The 24,112-nt window shown below is 42.0% G+C and overlaps 1 protein-coding gene across 2 annotated transcripts in view; it reads right to left on the bottom strand.

Moving 5' to 3' along the window:
* Window positions 1-23,835, bottom strand: part of LOC136878787 (beta-glucuronidase) — a 268,892-nt gene extending 245,057 nt beyond the window's left edge. The window contains exon 1 of one of the 2 annotated variants that reach the window (XM_067152257.2): window positions 23,749-23,835. Coding sequence is in view for 1 of the 2 variants with exons in the window: in XM_067152256.2 (XP_067008357.2) it covers window positions 23,749-23,768 (20 nt within the window). In the remaining variant the exon portion in view is untranslated. The remainder of the gene's footprint in view (window positions 1-23,748) is intronic. The other variant, XM_067152256.2, reaches the window with a different exon arrangement.
* Between the last annotated feature and the right edge of the window lie 277 nt (window positions 23,836-24,112).

The raw sequence follows: 24,112 nt of genomic DNA, 5'->3' as shown, positions 1-24,112 counted from the left end.
GGAATGTGTGGAGCAGTTCCTCAATTAAATGGAACTCTTCAGCCACGTTGTGGCTTATTTCATTCGTTCAAATTAAGGACATCACACTCCAAACCTCAACAGTATGCATCAAAATAGAAACATTCCTTTCTAGAAAATTATTCGAGCTACGAACAAAATTTCATATATACTTTTCTTTGGAAAACCGAATTTCAGGTAGATCTAGTACGCTCAATTGCTTAATAGGATTAGCCGTTTGGGAAGTGTATTCAGTTTTAATGGTCCCAAACATACGTTTTCCTCTGAACTGCTTCACATTTGATTTCCCTACATAGCCCACTTAAAAAGGGTGAGAGTTTTTGCTAAATTTGAACTCCAACAGTCTAGTACTTTTCATGTGAAAAAGCACAGACCGGCAGACATACAAATTTTGAGCTTTATTATTGCTGCCATATTTTTCCTTAAAAAAGGTTCTTGTATCCGGGAGATAGTAGGTTCGAATCCCACTATCGGCAGGCCTGAAAATGGTTTTCCGTGGTTTCCCATTTTCACACCAGGCAAATGCTGGGGCTGTACCTTAATTAAGGCCACGGCCGCTTCCTTCCAACTCCTAGACCTTTCCTATCCCATCGTCACCATAAGACCTATCTGTGTCGGTGCGACGTAAAGCCCCTAGCAAAAAAAAAAAAAAGGTTCTCGTGGGAACCCTTTCATAATCCCGGATGATTCATGGATAACTAGTGACTCAGGGCTGTACAGCCGTTGGCAGGCGTGAGAGCAATTCAGGCGGATTTTAGGCACTGACGAGCTTCCGTAGCAAGAGAAAGTGTGGTGTCTCCTTTGTTACCCGGAATGATATTATCCCTCAAATGGTAAAATAAATTTCAAAACGGCCAGGTAGTTTCTGAGATTACCTGTTGTATATAAACACACTCACAGTCTCTCTTCACTCTTTTATAGAGAGGTGTCTTATAGGTTTTATTATTATTATTATTATTATTATTATTATTATTATTATTATTATTATTATTATTATTATTATTATTATTATAGAGTTGCGAAGAACATTTTCTGGCAAATTGAATTTTAAGTACATCCGGTGTTTAATAGGACTAACTGTTCAGAGAACCTAGTTCAGGGATGGCAAACCTTTACAGACTAGCGTGTCAATCACGGTCTTGTTTATTACTTTTTGCTGTGTAGGGTGCCATCGGTTAATTTCCTTTGAAATCATCATGAAACTCTTCCTTTGGTCGATGGATGCAAAGTGGCTCTCGGCCCGTAAGTGGCCACGGCTGCTCGGCTGGTCTGTGATAAACAGCTCTGCACTCTGACTGGCCAACCGAGCAGAGGAGCGGTGGCCACGGCTCTACCGTGGCTCTACGCCTTTGAATTCGGGAGACGGCATACGGCTGGCCACAACTGTCGGCTGTACTGAGAATGGTTTTCCGTGGTTTTCCATTTTTCTGCACTAAGGCGAATGCTGGGACAGTTCCGAGTATAACAACGGCCGGCAACTCCCTCACTTTCTCCGTGCATCTCCTTCACCTTAACAAATTTCCCTGCCTGAGAGACGGCGTTACCGTCTAAGAGGCCCGTCTCCCCCTTCAGGGGAGGAATGCAAACGTTTTAGTAGTAGTAGTAGTAGTAGTAGTAGTAGTAGTAGTAGTAGTAGTAGTAGTAGTAGTAGTAGTAGTAGTAGTCTGCTTTTTACTTCATTCAAGGTATTACATTGCACTACATATAAATCTATTCCACTGAATGTTTCATAATATTATTTTGTAAATATCACTGAATATTAGGACCTACATCCCGCTGTTGCGAGCTCAGGTGAGTCCCGTACGTACTCTGTAAGCGGCGGCTCCGCGGGAGTGTCGCGGTCCGCGTGGCCGTGTCTCCTTCGATGCAGACGTTCGGCATTGGGTACCTACCTCCCTCGCTCAGTGGAGCGGGGATAACACGAGAGGACCCGTCACGGCCTCGGCCCGGCGCGCAGGTTTTAAATGAACGCAACGCCCATGCTGGAAACACTTCTTAGCTCTGTGAGGAGAAACTTATGAAAATGATTGTTTCTCCTTCATTCACCGTGGAGAGAACGATCGAAAAAAAAAAAACAAAAAAAAAAAACAACCCTGAACGATGGATCACTCGGCTCGTGGGTCGATGAAAAACGCAGCAAATTGCGCGTCGACATGTGAACTGCAGGATACATGAACATTTCGAACGCACCGTTGAAAGAAAGGCAATTTTTTAAGAATAAGGTATATTTTTGCTCTAACCTAATAAAATTAAAAATATATGGCAATAACATTAACTGGGTCATACTTCTTTATTAAAGCATATTGTTAATATATGTTGCTAGATTTTCGATCTGTTTATTACATGTTAAAAACATTAAAATATGTTACTATATTGTCTGACGGGCCGCAGAAGTCGTGTTCGCGTGCCAAGTGGCACGCGCGTTATAAGTTCGCCATCCCTGATCTATGTTTTCCTCTGATTTGCTTCACATTTTCTTTCGCTTGCGTCATCGGCTTGAGAGATGCCAGGGTCTCCGAACAAGAGGCGCCACGCTACCCCCATGTAATAGTGCTGGCCTGTTGAAGAAGTGAAGCGTAAGAGCTCGATGGAAGATTGGGAGGACCGCAACGAGAGGATACACGCAAATCGAAGATGTTTAATTTTAATTTTTTGATCGGAGCTGAGTGCTACGTATATGAAGCTATCTGCACCGCTGTCGTTCACTACTCTTACTATATCCACTACACTGAATTTGTTTTTAATTTTCTATTTGAAGCATGGCTCGGTTTACCTCTAGCAGCAATCCGGAAAGGAGTGAGGCAAGGTTGCAGTTCCTCCCACCCCAATGTTTAAATAAATAAAAAGGCAGTGAGGAAATGAAAGACAAATTTGGAAAGGAAATCAAATCCAAGGAGAGGAAATCAAAACTCTTGAGATTTCCCGCTGATATTGTTATTTTATCCACGTTTGCAGAGAATCTGGAGAAACTGCTGAATGGTAGGCCTACGCACACAGTCTTGGAGAAGTCCCCCTGTGGGTGGGGGCTGAAGAATAACACACACGGTATCCCCTGCCTGTCGTAAGAGGCGACTAAAAGGGGCCCCAGGGGCTCTGAACTTTGGAGCGTGGGTTGGCGACTACGGGGCCCTTAGCTGGGTCCTGGCATTGCTTCCACTTACTTGTGCCAGGCTCCTCACTTTCATCTATCCTATCCGACCTTTCTTGGTCAACTCTTGTTCTTTTACGACCCCGACGCTATTAGGTTTGCGAGGGCTAGGGAGTCTTTCATATTCACGCCCTTCGTGGCCCTTGTCTTCCTTTGGCCGATATCTTCTTTTTTCAAAGTGTCGGATCCCTTCCATGTTTTCCCTCTGATTAGTGTTATATAGAGGATGGTTGCCTAGTTGTACTTCCTCTTAAAACAATTATCACCACCAATCACCAACATCTTGGAGAAGGAGTACAATTCAAAAATAAATAAATCCGAAATAAAAGTAATGGAGTGCAACCGAACGAAGTCAGGTAATGCAGGAAATATTAGATTAGGAAATTAAGTCTTAAAGGAAGTAGATGAATATTGTTACTTAGGTAGTACAATGACTAAGGATGGTAGAAGAAATTAGGACATAAAATACAAACTTTCACAAACAAACAAACAAACAAGGCCTTTCTTAAAAGAAAACATATTTGCTCACTTCGAACATTCATATAGGAATTAGAATGATGTTTTTGAACACGTTCGCCTGGAGCGTGGCATTGTATGGAAGTGAAACATGGACAATAACTAACACAGAAAGATAAAGAAAGGAGCTCTTGAAATGTGGTGTTACAGAAGAATGCTGAAGATGAGATGGGTAGATCGAACCGTGAATGAAGAGATACTGGATCGAATTGGTGAAAGGAGAACGATTTGGAGAAGAAGAGAGAGAATGATAGGACACATCTTAAGAAACCCAAGAATTCTTCAGTTAGTTTTTGAGGGATGTGTAAGTGGTAAGAACGGCAGGCATGAATATGGCAAACAGATAAGAGTAGATGTAGGATGTAGTGGTTGTGAAGAAATGAAAAGATTAGTACAGGATAGGGTGACATGGAGAGCTTCGACAAACCAGTCTATGGACTGATGACCCAAACAGAACATCGAAGCTGCACTATATTCCTAACCGTACTCGTGGAGTCATCACAGCTATATATTTATACATAGGTATTAACTAATGGCTCCACTCTAGAGCCTTGAGGCACCCACTGTACCAGTACTACCTGATTCTCTCACCAGATAGGACATGTCAACGATGTAGTCTTAAGCATTATTAGAATGGTCTGTAATTAGGTTACCTCACCTTGTTACGCAATATTAATCTTGAAGCAAAGGCGTGGACTGAGCTATGGAATATCGATGTACAGACCCATTCCGACCTCAGGGCATCATTATACAGTCCGATTCAAAAGTGTGCGCAGAAAATGCAGTAGTCCATAGAGGGGTTCATGTAACATACTTTTAGGAACATGCTGTGTAAGACGGAACCCTGAGTCAGGGCAAGCCTGCGAATGTCAGAAACGACATAATATAAAATGCATTTGTTCCAAAATGCTGTATATTCTTTAAACAATTCAGAACAGATAACACTGTTCTACAAAAATGTCCTACTTCTGGAGTGAAAAATATGTGATCCTTGCAGACATTTTAACGCCGATTTCAAATCTGGTTTTAGTCTAATATTTTCATATTATTTTAAATATATAGCTGTAATTTATAGTCATAGACATACTGACGTGATTAGCTGCCACCCCCGGAGGCCCGGGTTCGATTCCCGAAAATTTGAAAAGTGGTAGGACTGGAACGGGCTCCACTCTGCTTCGCGAGGTCAACTGAGTAGAGGGGGTTCGATTCCCACCTCAGCCATCCTCGAAGTGGGTTTCCGTGGTTTCCCCACTTCTTCTCCAAGAAAATGACGGGATAGTACCTCACTTAAGGCCACGACCCCTTCCTTCGCTCTTCCTTATCTATCTCTTTCAGTCTTCCCATCCCACACAAGGCCCCTGTTCAGCATAGCAGGTGAGGACGCCTGGGTGAGATACCGGTCCTCTGCCCCAGTTGTACCCCCTGACCCTAAGTCTCACGCCCCAGGAGACTGCCCTTGATCTTATAACTAATTGTTTGTCCGACTCCGTAGCTAAATGGTTAGCGTGCTGGCCTTTGGTCCAGAGGATTCCGGGTTCGATTCCCGGACGGGTCGGTGTTTTTAACGTTCATTGGTTGATTGAAATGGTTCAGGGGCTGAGTGTGTGTGCCGTCTTCAGCATTAATTTCATCATAGGAAGGGCCCCATCCTCACAGATGCGAAGGTCGCCCTATGGGGCGTCAACTCGAAAGATCTGCATCATGTCTACCTGGAGGCCACACTTCATTAATTAATTGACTAGCATGTACCCGCAGCTTCGCCCGTGTTTATTAATTCAACCTTAGATGTTTTAAACCAGTTATTTAAAAGCAAAAGAGCATTAGGCCTATATATATATATATATATATATATATATAAACATACACAATTTTTACATAACTTGTATGAATTACATTATGTTTTATTATATAGAGCTTTCGGATAAACTATATTGAGTGTCCTTCCATTTGGAGCTGAGATGTATAGTATGTTTGCCCTTCGACTCTTGAACCACCCACGTATAGCTGTTGATCATGGGAGAAGCACCGTTTCCGAAGACCGAGTCCTACAACTTGAAGGGATATTCCTTGTGCCTTGTTGATGCATATAGCGAAACTCAAAGAAACGGGGAACTGCAGACGTCTAAATTGAAACGGGATATTCGAAGTGATGATTTGATTTCAAGAATGAATGCTACATCGCTTGCGGCATGTCCGGTCACGATGGTGTTTTCAATAATATTTGGCATCACTTTCTTGACTGAGAGTCGTGTTCCGTTGCAAAGGGAAGGAGGATTCACATTCCTGAGAAAGATAATCGGTGCCACAATCTTCAGATCCAAGATGTTCGAGGGTAGTCCAGTTGTTCAAAAGCTCTGTCGTGTGGTTGACAGGCATGTCTTGACCTGTAAAGAGATTCATCTAAGAATACGCCTCTGTTAACAATTCCAAATCTCTGCTTGCCATAGATTTGGCTGGGCATCTCACAAGTACGAACGTACAAACACTTCCAGATATTACTTACTGACTATGGCTCTTCGTGTCGGGGACCGAAGATGACTTTCTACGCCATAGACTTAAAATGGTTCGAGTCGGTAGACTTGTAAAATTTGCTTGTTGATCACGTTCACACCTTCATTTCCCGGAGCAAGTATTGCTCTTTGACACAGCCATGCGTGCAGATTTTAAGTTAATGAAATGAATATCAGGTATATATTGAGCTTTACCCATAAAATAAATAATCGAAACGATAAAACGTAATAAAATAATTAATGAGGACATTTCTTGACCTGTAAAAAGATTCGTCTAAGAATACGCCTCTGTTAACAATTTCAAATTGCCATAGATTTGGCTGGGGATCGCACACGTACACACAGACAAACAGTTCCGGATATTACCTATTGAATATGACTCCTTGTATCCGGGATCGAAAATGGCTTCCTACGTCATGGACTTAAAATGGCTCCTTGACCTGTATTGCCTAGCTTATGTACGTTGCCTGGCGATAGTGAATCTATGGATTTAAAATTGGTAACTGAACATTGGATTATTATTAATTATTGTTATAATAAACATATTTCCGTTGACTTTTCAAGAAATGCAAGATTTTCCTGTACTACTGAGACGATTTGGAAGATTTTGGTACAAACCGCACCTTTTAACTCCCTCTGGTTTTAGAGCTTGATTTTTGTGAAACATACACATTAGCGTTTTATATATACAGTGTAGATTTTAACTTAATACACAAAATAGTTAAAGAAAAATCTACTGCTAGCCAATGTACATATGAACGTCCATTCCTTGTATTGTTTCTTAAAGTTTGATATCAACAATCACGTAAAACTTCAGGGGTGTCTGCTATTTTCTCCTCTTTCTCCTACGAATATTGTTGATATGAGCTTATTATTTCGATGTTATGATGCTTCAAGTCACCATCAACACCAAACCACGGGGCTCAATCTTTATGTCCCTAGATATCGTGAGCTGTCATCTTTCTAAGAGTAGACTGCAAGTTAAAATCTCTTAGACACTATGATTATATGCTCGTCTTAAAAGAGAAAGTACACTGAAGGAATTCGAGTATCACTGTGTGCAATCTAAATGACTGTACATTCCTTGGAGGTCAGGTCAGCTTCATCCTAGGAGTTGAGTTTCCTGCTCATCGAGCTAGATCAAGTGACGAGAGGAATCACTTGTACACATCCTGAGCGATATATTGTACAGAAGAATCGCCGTCAAACTGTTCGGCTCCATGGCTAAATGGTTAGCATGCTTGCCTATGGTCTAAGAGTTTCGGGTTCAGTTTCTGGTCGGGGAGGGGATTTTTAAAATCAATTAATTCCCCTGACTCGGGGGCTGGTTGTTTCTGTCATGTTCAGTATAATTCATGTTAGGCAGGGCCACATACAGACGCTCAAGCCGTCTACAAGGTGTCGTCTCAAGAGAATTGCACCAGGTCTCTCCGGAGGACACATGTCATTAATTTAATACGGATAGCCCTATCGTTTTTGGCTTAGGGTATGGATAGCCCTATGTTTTTGGGCTCATGGTATGGACAGCCCTATGTTTTGGGGCTCAGGGTATGGATATCCCTATGTTTTGGGCTCAGAGTATGGATAGCCCTATGTTTTGGGGCTCAAAGTATGGATAGCCGTATGTTTCTGGGATCATGATATCGATAGCCCTATGTATTTGGGCTCAAATTATGGATATCTCTATGTTTTGGACTCAGGGTTTGGATAGCCCTATGTTTTGGGCTCAGGGTATGGATAACCCTATGTTTTTGGGCTCATGGTATGGATAGCCCTATGTTTCTGGGCTCGAAGTATATATAGCCCTATGTTTTGGGCTCAGGGTATGGATATACCTATGTTTTGGGCTCATGGTATGGATAGCCCTATGTTTTGGGCTCAGGGTATGGATAACCCGATATTTTTGGGCTCAGGGTATGGATAGCCCTATGTTTTTGGACTCAAAGTATGGATAGCCCTATGTTTTTGGCTGAAAATATGGATAGCCCTATGTTTTGGGCTCAAAGTATGGATAGCCCTATGTTTTGGGCTCAAAGTATGGATAGCCCTATGTTTTTGGGTTCATCGTATGGATAGCCCTATGCTCTTGGGCTCAGGGTATGGATAGCCTATGTTTTTGGGCTCGGGGTATGGATAGCCCTATGTTTTTGGGCTCAGGGTATGGATAGCCCTATGTTTTTGGGCTCAGGGTATGGACTATGTTTTTGGGCTGGGGTCTATCTGGAATCGTTTTCACGCCCTTCGTGGCCCTTGTGTTCCTTTGGCCGATACCGGTACCTTCATTTTTCGAAGTGTCGGATCACTTCCATTTTTTTCTCTTTGATTAGTGTTATATAGAGGAAGGCAACTAGTGTACGCCATATTTGTGGACGGAAGATGTTTTCGGAAGATGTTTATGTTGGACGTATTAGTCCTTTAAAGAGAGGCTGTAATCAAAGCAATGGCGAGTAATTCTAACGGGAAAACATTAATTAAAATTCTGAACACTGCAGAAGGAAATTTATTTATTTATTTATTTATTTATTTATTTATTTATTTATTTATTTATTTATTTATTTATTTATTTATTTATTTATTTATTTATTTATTTATTTCGATTTATCGGAACTCTTCATCAACCCGGGGGGTGGAGTGAAAGGATGCATTTATTATCTGTACCCCCTGCATGTCGTAAGAGGCTACTAGGAGGGGAACAACCAAAGAACCTATAGTCGCTCTCTCGTCTTGTAAGCCCCCCCCCCCCAAAAAAAAAAACATATCCATGATTCTAAGTTTTTCCGTGTAGCGGAGATATTTACGTACACGATATATCTGTTTAGTGTCAAACTTTGAAAATTTTGTTCCGTGTTAGGGCGCTCGTTACATATATTTTCCTTATTCTTTAACATAGAGGGTGGTCGGGAATAACGTGCACCGGATGTATGAGCGTTAGAGGATTGTTCAAACCGATTAAATAATTTGGACCACGAACCTACTATGCTGGCGTAGCAAGGGGATAGGTGATACTCCCACGTGGCGCGTCCCAGGTGGCGGATAGGGGGTTCCTAACCAGCTTGCCGGCGGACTTGAGGGAAATAAAATACCTCTCGCGGACTAAACACACAACCTCCTGTGAGTGGGGGACGCAGACGAAGAATACATCCATGGTATCCCCTGCCTGTCATAAGAGGCGATTAAAAGGGGCGACCAAGGGATGATTGTCTTAAAACCATGAAACTACTTGTGATTAGTACCATCACGCAGGGAGCACAATGGGTCGCTTTTACTTGCGCGTAGTACCAGTATGTTAGGTACCAAATAGGTTTGTGATTAGTAGCAACAGAGTGCGTTGCCGGCTTCTACAGTACCTGTGATTAGTACCACTTCAGGAATGACTCCATGGGTGAGTGACACCATCGTTCTGGCTCTCCTATGATTAGTACCCACTATATGAGGGATACCACGGGATAGTGCTGGTCCCTGTGGTTAGTACACGTATGTGATGAAAACCATAGGTTTGCGTTGCCTGTAAATGGCGCCGCAATGTGCGAAACACCATAGGTCTGTATTCCATGTGCGAATTTCATTACCTGTGAGTAGTTGAGGAGAATCGGGTAATATGGAATAGTCGGGCAATATGGAATACCACAATATCTTGCCTGTAAGGTACTCCTCTCAGGTGGAAACTCGTCGAATTACGGTAAATGTTCTCATGATGCTTTGTATTCAGTTTCGACATGCTCGTGAGTGAGGTTAGTGCGTGGAGCAAGAATATTTGTTTTTCATACTTGAAAAGTTTTTGCAGGTAATTCTTTTAAAGCTTGTATTAATTACCAACACTGAGTTTAGTCCTGGGAAATCCAATGTTACATATTGTACAAGAGTTGCTTATATTGCTACACCAGTGTAACTTCCTTGTTGTGCAAAGTTAATGGCATGATGAATCCTTTAATTCAAACATGGTGTGTCGGGATATATGGAATACTGTTTTAGTTTCAAAGTAAAATGAGGTTTAAAATTAATTAAAATTAATTGCATTAATCCTGGTATATTATAACATTTAACTACCTATAGATCTCAGTTTCTGCATCTGTGACGTTTGTCACTGAATGAACAAGTGACTGTAAAAAGAAAACTCTGAATAATTAGTGTATACAGATTATCATTTAATTACCAATTTTATTCTTTCGATTTTTTAAAATTTCTGTACGTCCACCTGTAAGAACGTTCCTTAAATATAACTGAAAGAATATATTGAAGCTGTATTTTAATTTACATATTATTTACCCTACTATTCCATATTAGCCGACTATTCCGTATTACCCACCAAGTGCAATTTTTTGAAAGAAATAATTTTGACGTGAAGACATTAACAATTTACAATTTAAAAATATAGAGAATATTGGCTAATTATTTGAATTTTCAACCCATATTTATTTATATTTCATAACTGATTTCGGTAAGAAATTATACTGCCAAATGTAAATGGTATTCCATATTACCTGATTCTCCTCTATCATAATGTGTGGAATACCGCGAGTCTACGCTACTTTTGATTAGTACCCCGCAACATGACAAATGCCATGGTTCTACTTTCCTAGCTATAAGTACCATTATGAGGGGCCGATGACTTCGATTTTGGACCCCTTTCTACTAAAAGCATCATCGATTCAGTATTATGCTATAGACGCTGTCCCTTGGTCAGTAATACTATTACTTCACGTCAGTTTCTGTGAATGCGAGACATTGCAGGTCGGATCCACTGATTGTTTTAAATTCATATCCGTCCATTCATTCCTCGTCCTCACGTTTTGAATTCTGGTCAGTGGAGGATTTTGGACTTTTAATTTGTCATTCCATTTCGTCTGATTTCGTACCATTAGGGGCCGATGACCTAGAGGTTAGGTCCCTTTAAACAGCAACAATAATAATAATCATCATCATCAAATAATTTGGAAAACATAATTGGATAACTCGCGCCGTTGTCAGTTGTCAGTTGCTGAAGTTAGCCGAATTCAAATGAGCTATGGGAGACGGTGTAGTGAAATCTGCACGTGGCATAACACCGGCTTGGGAGCCATGCCGGGAGATGAGCATCAAACACTCCGTGGGTATCAGCCGGTCTTAACGTAGCGCAATTGCTATGTTGCGATCATGTCAGTTCGGAGGTCCGTGTTCAGATCCCTCCCCTGGCGAAGTTTTTCCTTCGATCGGTGCTGTCGTTCCGGTCTTAAGCCACGTGCACATTTAGCAAAACCCCCCTCACGAAATCTATTTAAATTCGCCCGCGGAGCGATCTGATTGGCTAACTTCAGCGGCTGATAAAATGGCAACGGTGAGACGGTGATACCGTTCTAGAAAACCAAGAATAGTTAATGGCCGAGAGGATTCGTCGAACTGACCATGCGTCACGTCGTAATCTGCAGGCCTTCGGGCTGAGCAGTGTTCGCTTGATAGGCCAAGGGCCATCAGGGCGGTAGCACCATGGGATTTTTGGCTTAAAAAATATATATAGTAGGGGCTGCCTTACCGAGGTGATAAAGGGAAGGTAAGGGTGTATTCTGCCCGAAGGCAGGTCCGAACCTCCGCAGAGGTGCGCCTGAGCCGGATTTTACGTACAGTAGGGTGGCCAGTTCCTTTCTGCTCCTCCATTCCCTTACCCCCCACCAACAGAGCGTGGCAACCCATCCAAATCTTGACCACGCCCAATGTTGCTTAACTTCGGAGATCTCACGGGATCCGGTGTTTCAACACGGCTACGGCCGTTGGCTTAGATGGTAAAGGTATGTTCTATTCACCCGGAAGGACGTAGGTTCGATTTCCCCTCAGGAAGTCAAAACAGTTAGAAATGAGTTTTTCACTTCTAGATAGGCACATGAGGTTCACTCAGCCTGTAATTACATTGAGTACCAGATCAAATCGTGTGGGTAAATGCGGTCAGGCTTAGACCTAATCACTCTACCGCATTAAGTGCCAAGGTTACGGATAGTGGAAGCTTTTATCTTCCACTCTTCCAAGGGCCTTCATGGCCCGTACGGAGATGCTTTAATATATACGTAGTTTTATTGGCAAAGTGTAGGTAAACTTCAGTAGAGTCCGCCTCCGTAACGTAACGGTTAGCACTATTAGCTGCCGTCCTCGGAGGTCAGGGTTCGATTCCAGCACTGCCAGAAATTGAAGAATGGCAGGAGGTTAAAATATGGCTCAACTGGTATATACAGCTCACCCCCATTGCGGATGTGCCTGAAGAGAGCTACACCACCTCGGGACGAGGACATGAGTTTATTTTAACTAGTCAAGGCATCTCTGCGACAATATACTCCTTCCTTTCGGTCGTGCTAGTACTCGGAGACTTACAGTTTTCAGCCAATAACTTTCTGTGTCAGGAAATATATAGTCACTCAAGATAAGAATGAGCATGTGCTATTGGAATGACGTAGACTTAACAGCCAGCGACGAAACGCCGAACGGTAAATAACCCGACTCTCTAAAGTGTCCGAGTGTTTTAGGCGGAGAAGCTTCTTTAGTTGGCTGCTTCTCCCCCAGGGGAGGAAACGCCACTGAAATCCACCAGCAACGTCTGTTCTCCAGGTTAGGGGTGGCCTCATTGAAACCAGACAATTAGGTATAAAATGCTTTTATGTGTATTATGATTATGATGACGATTATTATTATTTATTAATTAATGTATTTAATACCCCAAATTGTAGATACAATTCAGTGATAAAGGGCGTAGTCCCCATACACAAAGGTGGCTCCATCCCATTTAAAATTATAATATTAAATAATTACAATTATAGCACAAAATGTTTTGGTAGGAACTTCTTTTTCTCTGTGGTGAGAGTTCATTCCATAGTCGAGCAGAACGAATAAAGAAGCTACTTTGATAAGATGCTGTTCTTGCAAGTAGAGGGAAAGGGACACGCCTCGACCTCATTAAGCGGAACGGTAGTTCAGCAGTGAGCGATTGAAAGGGTTGATGTCACTGTTACCTGCAAGGGATTTTCACAGAAAAGCAACATCTATTTGTTTACAAAGAGCTGTTTTATGGGGGGCAGTGACCTGGCTGTAATTAAATGACCGTATTGAGCAATTAGTCTTTCTGCTCGGCGTTGAACTCCTCCTAGTTTCATCGTGTTCTCTATGGTAGACGGGTGCCAGGAAGGAAGCCCGTACAACAGTAGCGAGCCATCGTAATAATAGTCTATATGTAGCGACAAAGTAGATCAGAACAAAGATCTAAGGACTTGTGCATCTCTTGTGTCTCAAGAGAGGTGCGAGAAGTAGATGGAGGTCAATGACCCACAGCCTGACCTAGGATCTCCCTGCATGAGGGTGACGGAGAAAGAAGTAACAATAATAATGTTATTGATTTTACATTCCACTAACTACTTTTACAGTTTTCGGAAACGTCGTGATGCCACAATTTTATCCCGCAGGAGTTCTCTTTACATGCTAATAAATCTACCGACACCTTCAAATACTACACGACTGAGCCGAGATCGAACCCGCCAATTTGAGCTTAGAACGTTAGCACTCTACCCAGTCCTGCTCAAAGAAAAGAGCATAAAGCGTGTTGTTTATATGAATAAAATGAAAATTTTCATGACAATATGTTCAATCGATTCTGAATTATGATGAAAACCATGTGTGAAAATAAATGTTATATCAAGTGAGCATGGAGGAGTGATGGGACGGATACAGTTGAAAAGTAATTGGGCTCGATTACAGTTACTTGAGAAATATCTGACTCAAATACGATTACAAATTACACAAGAACCTCGTTTATCCGGATTAAGTGGGACCGGAACTGATCCGGATTATCGAAAATCAGTATAATACGGAAAACTAAAAAAAAAAAAAAATACAGTACATTTTATATAATATATTAACATAAGTTGTACAGTACGGCAATACCTTTTTTCAATAGGGAACATGCATGATCCGGGGTTTTAATTAAAAATATGCTAATCTGATTCAAAATTTCATGCAGAATTCAAAAATGTGATCAGAATGTACAAATAATAACTCCAAACGTGATAAAAATCTACGAAAATGTCACGTCACGCAAGCACGCGATCTCATTGGTCTGACGTCATCGTACAGGTTGACTGAATTAGCAGACGAAGTAACACATAGTGTGCTGTGAGAAGCAGGATACACTTCGCGTATTTCTACTTTACGTTAGTGTCTAGTATGGTTAAATTCGAGGTCTATACATTGGATAATAATCTGAGTGGTATATTTTAGACTTAAAATGAATCCTGCGCAGACAGTGAGGCAGAAAACTTATAAATGGTGTAGAGTTCCGATGTGCAATAGCACATCGCATACCATACCAAACAAATTGTTTATAAATGTTCCAAAGACGCTAAAACTAGGGAGAAATGGATTTTGGCGAGCCGGAGAAATGCTGGTGATATATCGGAAAAGTCTACAGTTTATTTCTTTTTTTTTTGAAGATTTTAACGTAAGATGAATTTGTTTGAATTTTCAAATCACTTTTCCATGTCAGCTGTTCTAGTGGTAAAACTTTAAATTTTAATGTATGGTACTTTATTTAAATGCTTCAATTACATCTTGGAATATGAAAGTAAAAAACAGTGCATTAAATAATGCTGATTATTAAAGTATTCTCCAAACCTAACCTATGTTTTGGGTGATCCATGTCAAGATAATAAATCAAAGGGGTTGTGAACCATTTTGACAGTTCTAATTCTACCAATATATCTTGGCATGGGACAGTTATGTATGTCTTTATTGAAGAGCTTAATTGGTAAAGAAATTTAGGCTATATCTAAATACTCTATAATGTAACAAAGAATAGGCGTGTACATCATGAAAGGAAACAACGTGAATTTAACAAATGTATAACTCTACACAAAACCAATGCTTGTCTGTTGGGGTCTTATAAGTTAACAATGCTCAATTATAATAATTATCATAATATTAATGAAATAAATAACATAATTGCACACAGGTGAAAACAGTGATGTAGGTGTTTAAAATATTATCCAACTTAGCCTAAGTTTTAGGTTATACAAGCAAAGTCAATAAACCGAAGGGTAAAAATACCGCGCGAGTTGGCCGTGCGGTTAGGAGCGCGCAGCTGTGAGCTCGCATCCAGGAGATAGTGGGTTTTGAACCCCACTGCCGGCAGCCCTGAAGATGGTTTTCCGTGGTTTCCCATTTTCACACCAGGCAAGTGCTGAGGCTGTACCTAAGGCCACGGCCGCTTTGTTCCCATTCCTAGGCCTTTCCTGTCCCATCGTCGCCATAAGACCTATATGTGACGGTGTGACGTAAAGCAAAAAAAAAATGTCACAGCACCCAAAGACATTCCTGTATTGAGCGACTAAAATGTCACCGGGACACTTTTCTTTCCTGATATGCTCAGCTTGTTAAAAGCCAAATGTAATTAATGTTATTGGCTTCACGCCCCGCTAACTACTTCTACGATTTTCGGAGACGCCGATGTGCAGGAATTTAGTCCTGCAGGAGTTCTTTTACGTGCCAGTAAATCTACCGACACGAGGCTGACGTATTTGAGCACCTTCAACTACCACCGGACTGAACCCGGATCGAACCTGCCAAGTTGGGGTCAGAAGGCCAGCACCTCAACAGTCTGAACCACTCAGCCCGACTTGTGAAAACTAGATGAAGTCATATTTATCTTTATCATGTTTAACTTTTTCCCTCCACAAAGATATTTAATTCTCTTTCATGGGCCCTGGAAGTGGCTAGGCCAGTTGTCCCAACCATAAATATATATATTTTTGGGAATGATAGATTATAGCCCTATAGTACTATGATCTTTCTTTCCTTCTTTCTTTCTGTCTTTCTTTCTTTCTTTCTTTCTTAATCAGCGTATCCTTCAGGGTTGGTTTTCTCTCGGACTCAGCGAGGGATTTCACCTCTACCACTTCAAGGGCAGTGTCCTGGAACGTGAGACTTTGAGTATGGGATGAAACTGGTGAGGAGGGCCATTACCTCGCCCAGGCGGCCTCACCTGTTATGCTCAACAGGGGCCTTGTTGGAGGATGGGAGGATCGGAAGGGATAGACAAGGAAGAGGGAAGGAAACGGCCGTGGCCTTAGGTGCCTGGAGGAGAAGTAGGAAAATACGAAAAACCACTTCGAAGATGGCTGAGGTGGGATTCGAAACCCTTCTACTCAGTTGACCTCCCGAGGCTGAGTAGACCCCGTTCCAGTCCTCGTACTATTTGTTTTCAACTTTCATGGCAGAGCCGGGAATCGAAACCGGGCCTCCGGGAGTGGCACACATTAACCACTACACCACAGAAGCGGACTAGTACTATAATGCTACCTATATGTTTATGTTAGTGCTGAAATCCGATTTCTTACTTTACTAATGCTGAAAGCCCGAAAATGTAATGTTGTTCTTTAATAGGGGAATCAGTCTAGAAGGGAATGTTGAAAGTGATGTGATATCTATCCACGTTCTTTGTTACCCTAATACTATGGGTTACAGTACATTGCACGTATATAAAAGACGCCACTTACAAACTTGCTTGTTATCCGCGAATTTCTGCGGGCACAAAAGTCACATTTTTCAAGAATGATGACATCTACACATGGTAGATTGTCTGACTGTGCTGTTTCGAACCTTTCTTCTGTCATTTCGAAGTTATTCGCGATCGTGAATAATAAACAATCGGCTTTTAGCAACGGCTATGCACAACGGCTGATAGAGCTCCATGCGGTACTGGATCGTGACGTCACAGCGCGCCGCTTACGTCAGAGGCCGTTTCACTCGCCTTGCGGAAAGGCACTATTAAATATTTTTTTAATGGTAGAAAACAAGGCAACATACCGCAATGTAATACGTTTACGTACTATTTCATTGGTGTACTTTTCAAAAAAAATATTTTTGAAAATGATGCATGTTCCCAATTGTACAAAATAATATAAGAACACTTTTCTTACATTTACGACTCTGTATTATGCACTAAAATAATAGCCTATTGTGAGCTTTTTCTCTTTTACATTTGTATAGCGTTTGCGCGCAGCACGATGAAGACGTTTTACTAACATCAGTTCTGCCGGTGTCGTTTCAGTCTGGGATTCTAAATAGACCATCAGTTCGTCCAGCTGCATTGTTGCATCTGCATGAGTCATTGTTTCTTCTGATGGAGCGCCGGTTATATTTTCGAATTCACCACCACTCTCGTCATTACCTGCCGAGGAACAAGAGGTAATAATTTATTCATCTGTCGTTATACCATAGCTTGAAATACAGTCATTTTTCGACCAGTCATTTACGTCGTTCACATCTACGTCCGAGCATCCGGGAATGCGTGCAAATGTTTCAAGGAACTCAGTAGAGTCCACGGTTTCCCCATTCTCAATTCCAGGCGAATGCCGGGACGGTACCTTTGATAGACCGCGGCCGACTTACTTCCAATTCCTGTCCTTAACTATCCTTGGCGAAAAAAAAAAACATTCAGGAAGAATCGACGCCTTAAAAGAAATACTGTACAAGTAAAAATGAATTTTTATTATTTTCGATCCGGATAAACCGGAGATCCGAATTTATGAGGGTCGGATAAACGATCTTGTGTACTTTATCAATAAGTAATCAGTAAGATTACAATTACTGTACAGAACGCTAGTCTTAAGGAATACACTGATTTTTTTTTCTTGGGGCTGAGATGACAAAAAGATGATCCCTTGGAATTTTCGAAATTATAATTTCCCATCATTTTCAATTTAGTTAATGACTTCTAGCGTTTGAAATTATTTTCTATTTATTTTGCAAACAAATCAATTAGTTCTTAAAATTCTCATCGCTATTCCTCGACGTCTAAGTGGGGGGGGGGGAGTACATCTTTGCATTTACTGAAAAGATGCCCTACTTGTGTTTAATTTTAATAATATCGTTGGGATATCTTTGAAAGTACTGAAGAGGTGACAAAGTACCGTATCCAGAACTGGTGAATCTGTTGGTTCTGTTGTAGTAGAATTGAAAAGTTAAGTCATCTTCATGACCATTTATTTTTGTTCGTGCTTCCGTGCGATGTACATAAATTACTAGAATGTAACGAATAAGATTTTATTTCAAGAAGTAAATTACAAGTAAAAATTACTAAGAATGTAATCGTTACAGGTAATTAGAGTACTTTTACTCACTTACTTCTCAACTCTATATTTCTATGAAGAAAATTGTACGTTGATAGATGCTGTCCTTTGTCCTGTTAAGGTATATAATACCTTCGCCCGTTAAACTCCAGACGTATGCCAATGGTAGTACAGTATTTAAAAACACAGGACATGGTTGCTTTCTTTCAATTGCTCTCGCAGTGAATTAAGTTACGCACACAGAACATGCATCGCAGACACACGGGATATTTTACAAAATTTATTTGTTCTAATAGTTTGTGTTCGCTGATTGTATGAGTGAAACACATGCCAGATTGTAAACAACAACAAACGACAAATATTTTTTAAAAAATTTCTAACACTTTATCACTTTGAGACCTGAAACTAATCTCATAATCAAATTTCACTTCAACATACTGAATGTTTGAATCTGCTTCATTTCACCAAAAAAAAAAAAAAAAAAAAAAAAAAAAACACTTCATTGAAGAAAAGCAAGTCTTTAAAAACACTGAATTCTAACACAGAATACGGCCTTCTTTCCGGATCGAGAGAGACAGATTCAGATACCGTCTATAAGTTATCCAAGAAATTTCGTTTGAATAAGCGAGATCTGGTACTCATTCGCAGAGATCTACTGACGAATTCAGTCAAAATCGTTAACCCCCATATTTATGGCAAGTGACATATTTGTGACACAAAATGCTGCGTTAGTAATATCTACATTAATGCTAGACTTGATAACTTTTTTTTTTTTGCTAGTTATTTTACGTCGCACCGACACAGATAGGTCTTACGGCGACGATGGGACAGGGAAGGGCTAGGAGTGGGAAGGAAGCGGCCGTGGCCTTAATTAAGGTACAGCCCCAGCATTTGCCTGGTGTGAAAATGGGAAACCACGGAAAACCATTTTCAGGGCTGCCGACAGTGGGGTTCGAACCTACTATCCCGAATAGTGGATACTGGCCGCACTTAAGCGACTGCAGCTATCGAGCTCGGTAGACTTGATAACTGATCAGTACGCTGTGTACCATTGCATCTCCCGTCTAGAGCAGCTTCCCTTTATTTGTATACACTGACTGACAGAGCAAATGCAACACAAAGAAGGAGTGGTCAGAACGAACGATAAATGGGACACGGCGTTGGCGAATGACCCACTTCGTACCGTGATTTCTCAGCCGACAGTCATTGTAGAACGTGTTGTCGTGTGCCACAGGACACGTGTATAGCTAAGAATGCCAGGCCGCCGTCAACGGAGGCATTTCCAGCAGACAGACGACTTTACGAGGGGTATGGTGATCGGGCTGAGAAGGGCAGGTTGGTCGCTTCGTCAAATCGCAGCCGATACCCATAGGGATGTGTCCACGGTGCAGCGCCTGTGGCGAAGATGGTTGGCGCAGGGACATGTGGCACGTGCGAGGGGTCAAGGCGCAGCCCGAGTGACGTCAGCACGCGAGGATCGGCGCATCCGCCGCCAAGCGGTGGCAGCCCCGCACGCCACGTCAACCGCCATTCTTCAGCATGTGCAAGACACCCTGGCTGTTCCAATATCGACCAGAACAACTTCCCGTCGATTGGTTGAAGGAGGCCTGCACTCCCGGCGTCCGCTCAGAAGACTACCATTGACTCCACAGCATAGACGTGCACGCCTGGCATGGTGCCGGGCTAGAGCGACTTGGATGAGGGAATGGCGGAACGTCGTGTTCTCCGATGAGTCACGCTTCTGTTCTGTCAGTGATAGTCACCGCAGACGAGTGTGGCGTCGGCGTGGAGAAAGGTCAAATCCGGCAGTAACTGTGGAGCGCCCTACCGCTAGACAACGCGGCATCATGGTTTGGGGCGCTATTGCGTATGATTCCACGTCACCTCTAGTGCGTATTCAAGGCACGATAAATGCCTACCGCTACGTGCAGCATGTGCTGCGGCCGGTGGCACTCCCGTACCTTCAGGGGCTGCCCAATGCTCTGTTTCAGCAGGATAATGCCCGCCCACACACTGCTCGCATCTCCCAACAGGCTCTACGAGGTGCACAGATGCTTCCGTGGCCAGCCTACTCTCCGGATCTCTCACCAATCGAACACGTGTGGGATCTCATTGGACGCCGTTTGCAAACTCTGCCCCAGCCTCGTACGGACGACCAACTGTGGCAAATGGTTGACAGAGAATGGAGAACCATCCCTCAGGACACCATCCGCACTCTTATTGACTCTGTACCTCGACGTGTTTCTGCGTGCATCGCCGCTCGCGGTGGTCCTACATCATACTGAGTCGATGCCGTGCGCATTGTTTAACCTGCATATCGGTTTGAAATAAACATCAATTATTCATCCGTGCCGTCTCTGTTTTTTCCCCAACTTTCATCCCTTTCGAACCACTCCTACTTGGTGTTGAATTGTCACTGTCAGTCAGTGTATATTGTAAGAGTAAAGTTGTTTCGCTCTGTTAACTTTGAGGGACATGCAATTTTGTTAAAGCATATCAGTATATTCTCAATTATTTCGACCTGAAAATAAGATACAAATATCCACTTATAGCTGTTATTTTTCCGGTATTTAAAGAGTTCTACGTGTTATGTTAGTGTTCGATAGACTAGAAAGCTTACAAGTATTTTCTACAATTTTTTACGCAAAATATCACCATTGTATGGAACATACAACGTCGTGTTTTCCCTTCAACATAACAATTCAATTCCCAATTGATCGAAAACATTCTAAATTGTGATAGTTAAATATTCAATATGTCACGAGGGCCGCTGCAGAAGCAAGAAAGGAAGAAATTTTACTCATGAACGTGGGTGCTTTGCCCGAAAGGGTTACGTTGGAAAACTCATAGAATGAGTGAGAATGAATTTAAGAATTTTGAAGTTCATTGCCTGCAGTTTTGCAGCTGTTTTAAATATTATAAATATTTATATTAGTTGTCACCCCTGGAGGGCCCGGGTTCGATTCCCGGCTCTATCACGAAATGTGATACGAGGGCTGAAACGGGGTCCACTTAGCCTCGGGTGGTCAACTGAGTAGAGGGGGGTTCGATTCCCCCCTCAGCCATCCTCGAAGTGGTTTTTACTTGCTTTCCCACTTCTCCTCCAGGCAAATGCTGGGATGGTACCTAACTTAAGGCCACGTCCGCTTCCTTCCCTCTTCCTTGCCCATCCCTCCACAAGGCTCCTGTTCAGCATAGCAGGTGAGGCTGCCTGGGTGAGGTACTTGACCTCCTCCCCAGTTTTATCCACCCGACCCAAAGTCTCCCGCTCCAGGACACTGCCCTTGAGGCGGTAGAGGTGGAATCCCTCACTGAGTCCGAGGGAAAAGCCAACCCTGGAGGGTAAACAGATTAAGAGAGGAGAAGGAAGATATTAGTACAGTATTAGGACGTTCCTGGCCGTAAGAGGGATCGAAGAATTTAGGAACGAGTCATATTTGGGAGGTCCTGCGTTTACTTAGCCTGTGTTAGAAATTAGTACGAGGTTAATTCATAGGACCGAAGAAGAGGCTGCGTGGTTTGGGTTACGTAGCTGTGAGCTTGAATTAGGTAGATAGTGGGTCTGAACCCTACTGTCGGCACCTGTGAAGGTGACTTTCCGTGGTTTCACCAGGCGAATACTGGCATTGTATCTTAATTAAGGCGACGGTCGATTCCTTCCCACTCCTATCCCTTTCCTATCCCATCGTCGCCCAAAGACCTATTTGTGTCGGTACGACTTAAAAAAAAAACAAAAAAAAACCAAATCAATCAGTGTCCTACTAAGTGCCGAGGTAACGAGTAGAACACAAAGAAACGTGCGATACTTTCCACTTCTCCTGAGGCCTCCGTGGCTTGTATGAAGTAAACCATTGGTCAATCATTCTACATTTGCTAGATGAAGAATGTTTCTTAAAATTTTCCCTGTGGTGAAATGTGGTGTTAAAGGCGTTTACTTCGCATCTCTAGGACCGAAACAATCTAGATTATCGTGGTGATGAAAAGGATGATATAAACAACTGAGGTTCTCCTATCCTTTAAGGCTCGTAAACATGTACAACTGTCATATCTGGAGGAGGGGGCGAGAAAACTTCTGCAATTCATATTCCATGGTAAGATTGCTGAGAAATGTGGATCTGGAAGACGTCGAATATCGTATTTTGGAAATCTACAAAATTACTGGAGAAAAATTACCTATAAAATGCTAAATTTAAGTTGAAAATATCAGAATAATTGCCAGCCTTCGGTAGAAGGTAGCACCTCAAGATGAAGGAAAAAAATGACTTTAAGATGTAATTAATTTTAAGTCCGTAAATATTTGGTAGCAATTTGGAGAAAGGGTTACTGAAGACAGAGCAGATAATGTGCTCTGGTTGGGTTGGATGTTAAACAGTAATGTTGAATCAGGCGCGCCGACTTCGGGTAATTATTGATGGGGGAGGCCATGATTAACATGAACACAGGCATATGAAACGAGGTAAAAACATTCCTACATAATAACAATATTCACAAACAACCAGAAAAATAGAACAATAATAGAGCTTGTTTCTCAAATACATTTTTGATTGAGTTTAATGTACGGAGTTTTTAATAATATTCACAAGTAAACATAATAATAGAACTTGAATCATAAATACAGTAAATATTTTGAAGGAATGTTTTACGTACGAAGCTATCAAAAATAATTACAAGTAAACAAATTAGAATATGATTCACAAATACATTTTCTTAATAAATATCGTATTAGCGTACTCTATATTATGCATTTCATGTTACGAAATGTGAAAAGCTCTACCATCGGATGTACCGCCTGAACAGTATCCATTGGGAAATGTAGTTCTCTGAAGGAATGTCCGCTTTCGAATTTCATTTATTGATATAAAACCTTTCCGCAGATTTAACGCCTTGGAGCCTCCGATGACCACCAAACTTCACATTTTAAGGGGACTTAATATCTTGGAGGAGAATTTGGTAGCGGGGGGGGGGGGAGATGGAGTGGGAAATGACACTCAGGGCCGATGACCTGAGATGTTAGGCCCCTTTAAACAAGCATAATCATCATCATCATAAAATGGCACTCTACCCCACTAAGATAATTTTTGGAGGGGCAGAAAACGCTTTGCCCCTTCAAAGTCGGCGCCACTGACTTGAACTAACGGATGTCATGGTTACTGAAATCTGGTGTCTAAAATTTGAGATATTAAAGTACTGGGCCATGCCTGTTGTTCCCAGTGGGATGCTGGCTTGAACCTGATTTATAGATTTATAATTACGAGGCCTCATTCTTATTCCAAGAAGAATAAATTTCACTCTTGTTAATGGTAATTTAAGAAACATATAAAAGGACGATCACCAAAGTATGTAGGCCAAGAGGCAATGTTTACATTTACAGTGCAGTTAGATATGTATCACTGGTTACTACAGTGAGAAAAAAAAGGAAGGTAGTAATAAGTAACAGGTTATTAATATTGAAAGTGTAAACCGGTTGTCGAGTACTCACAGGAGCGTAGTTCCCGCCATGTGTTGAGCTCGCTGTCTCTAGCGCGCGACTGGCAGGCCGTAGTGCCAATGGCCCGCCTAGTCGAGTAGCCTGCTAGCGGCGGGAAGAAAAGTTAAAGGTTTCAGCTTGTCAAGGTAATCGGGATCACTTCAAGCAGGCTTCCTCAGGGGTCAATGCTGCCTCCTCGCCTGTTTTAACCGCCCCTCATTCACAAAACGAGCTGCTAACTGCTCGCGCACGCGTGCAATCTTACCACTAGTTTTTGTGAGATAAATGCTTGGAACGAGTTCCTTTCAGTATCCCCGCCACTGGAACCAGACAGAGGTCTCTAGTCGAAGATCACATATTTGTTCCTTTTAGACCA

The sequence above is a fragment of the Anabrus simplex genome, chromosome 8 (assembly GCF_040414725.1).
Source record: "Anabrus simplex isolate iqAnaSimp1 chromosome 8, ASM4041472v1, whole genome shotgun sequence".
In the NCBI taxonomy this organism is placed as follows: Eukaryota; Metazoa; Arthropoda; class Insecta; order Orthoptera; family Tettigoniidae; genus Anabrus; species Anabrus simplex.
The sequence above is the reverse complement of the archived record's forward strand: the minus strand, read 5'-3'. Positions and strand labels throughout refer to the sequence as shown.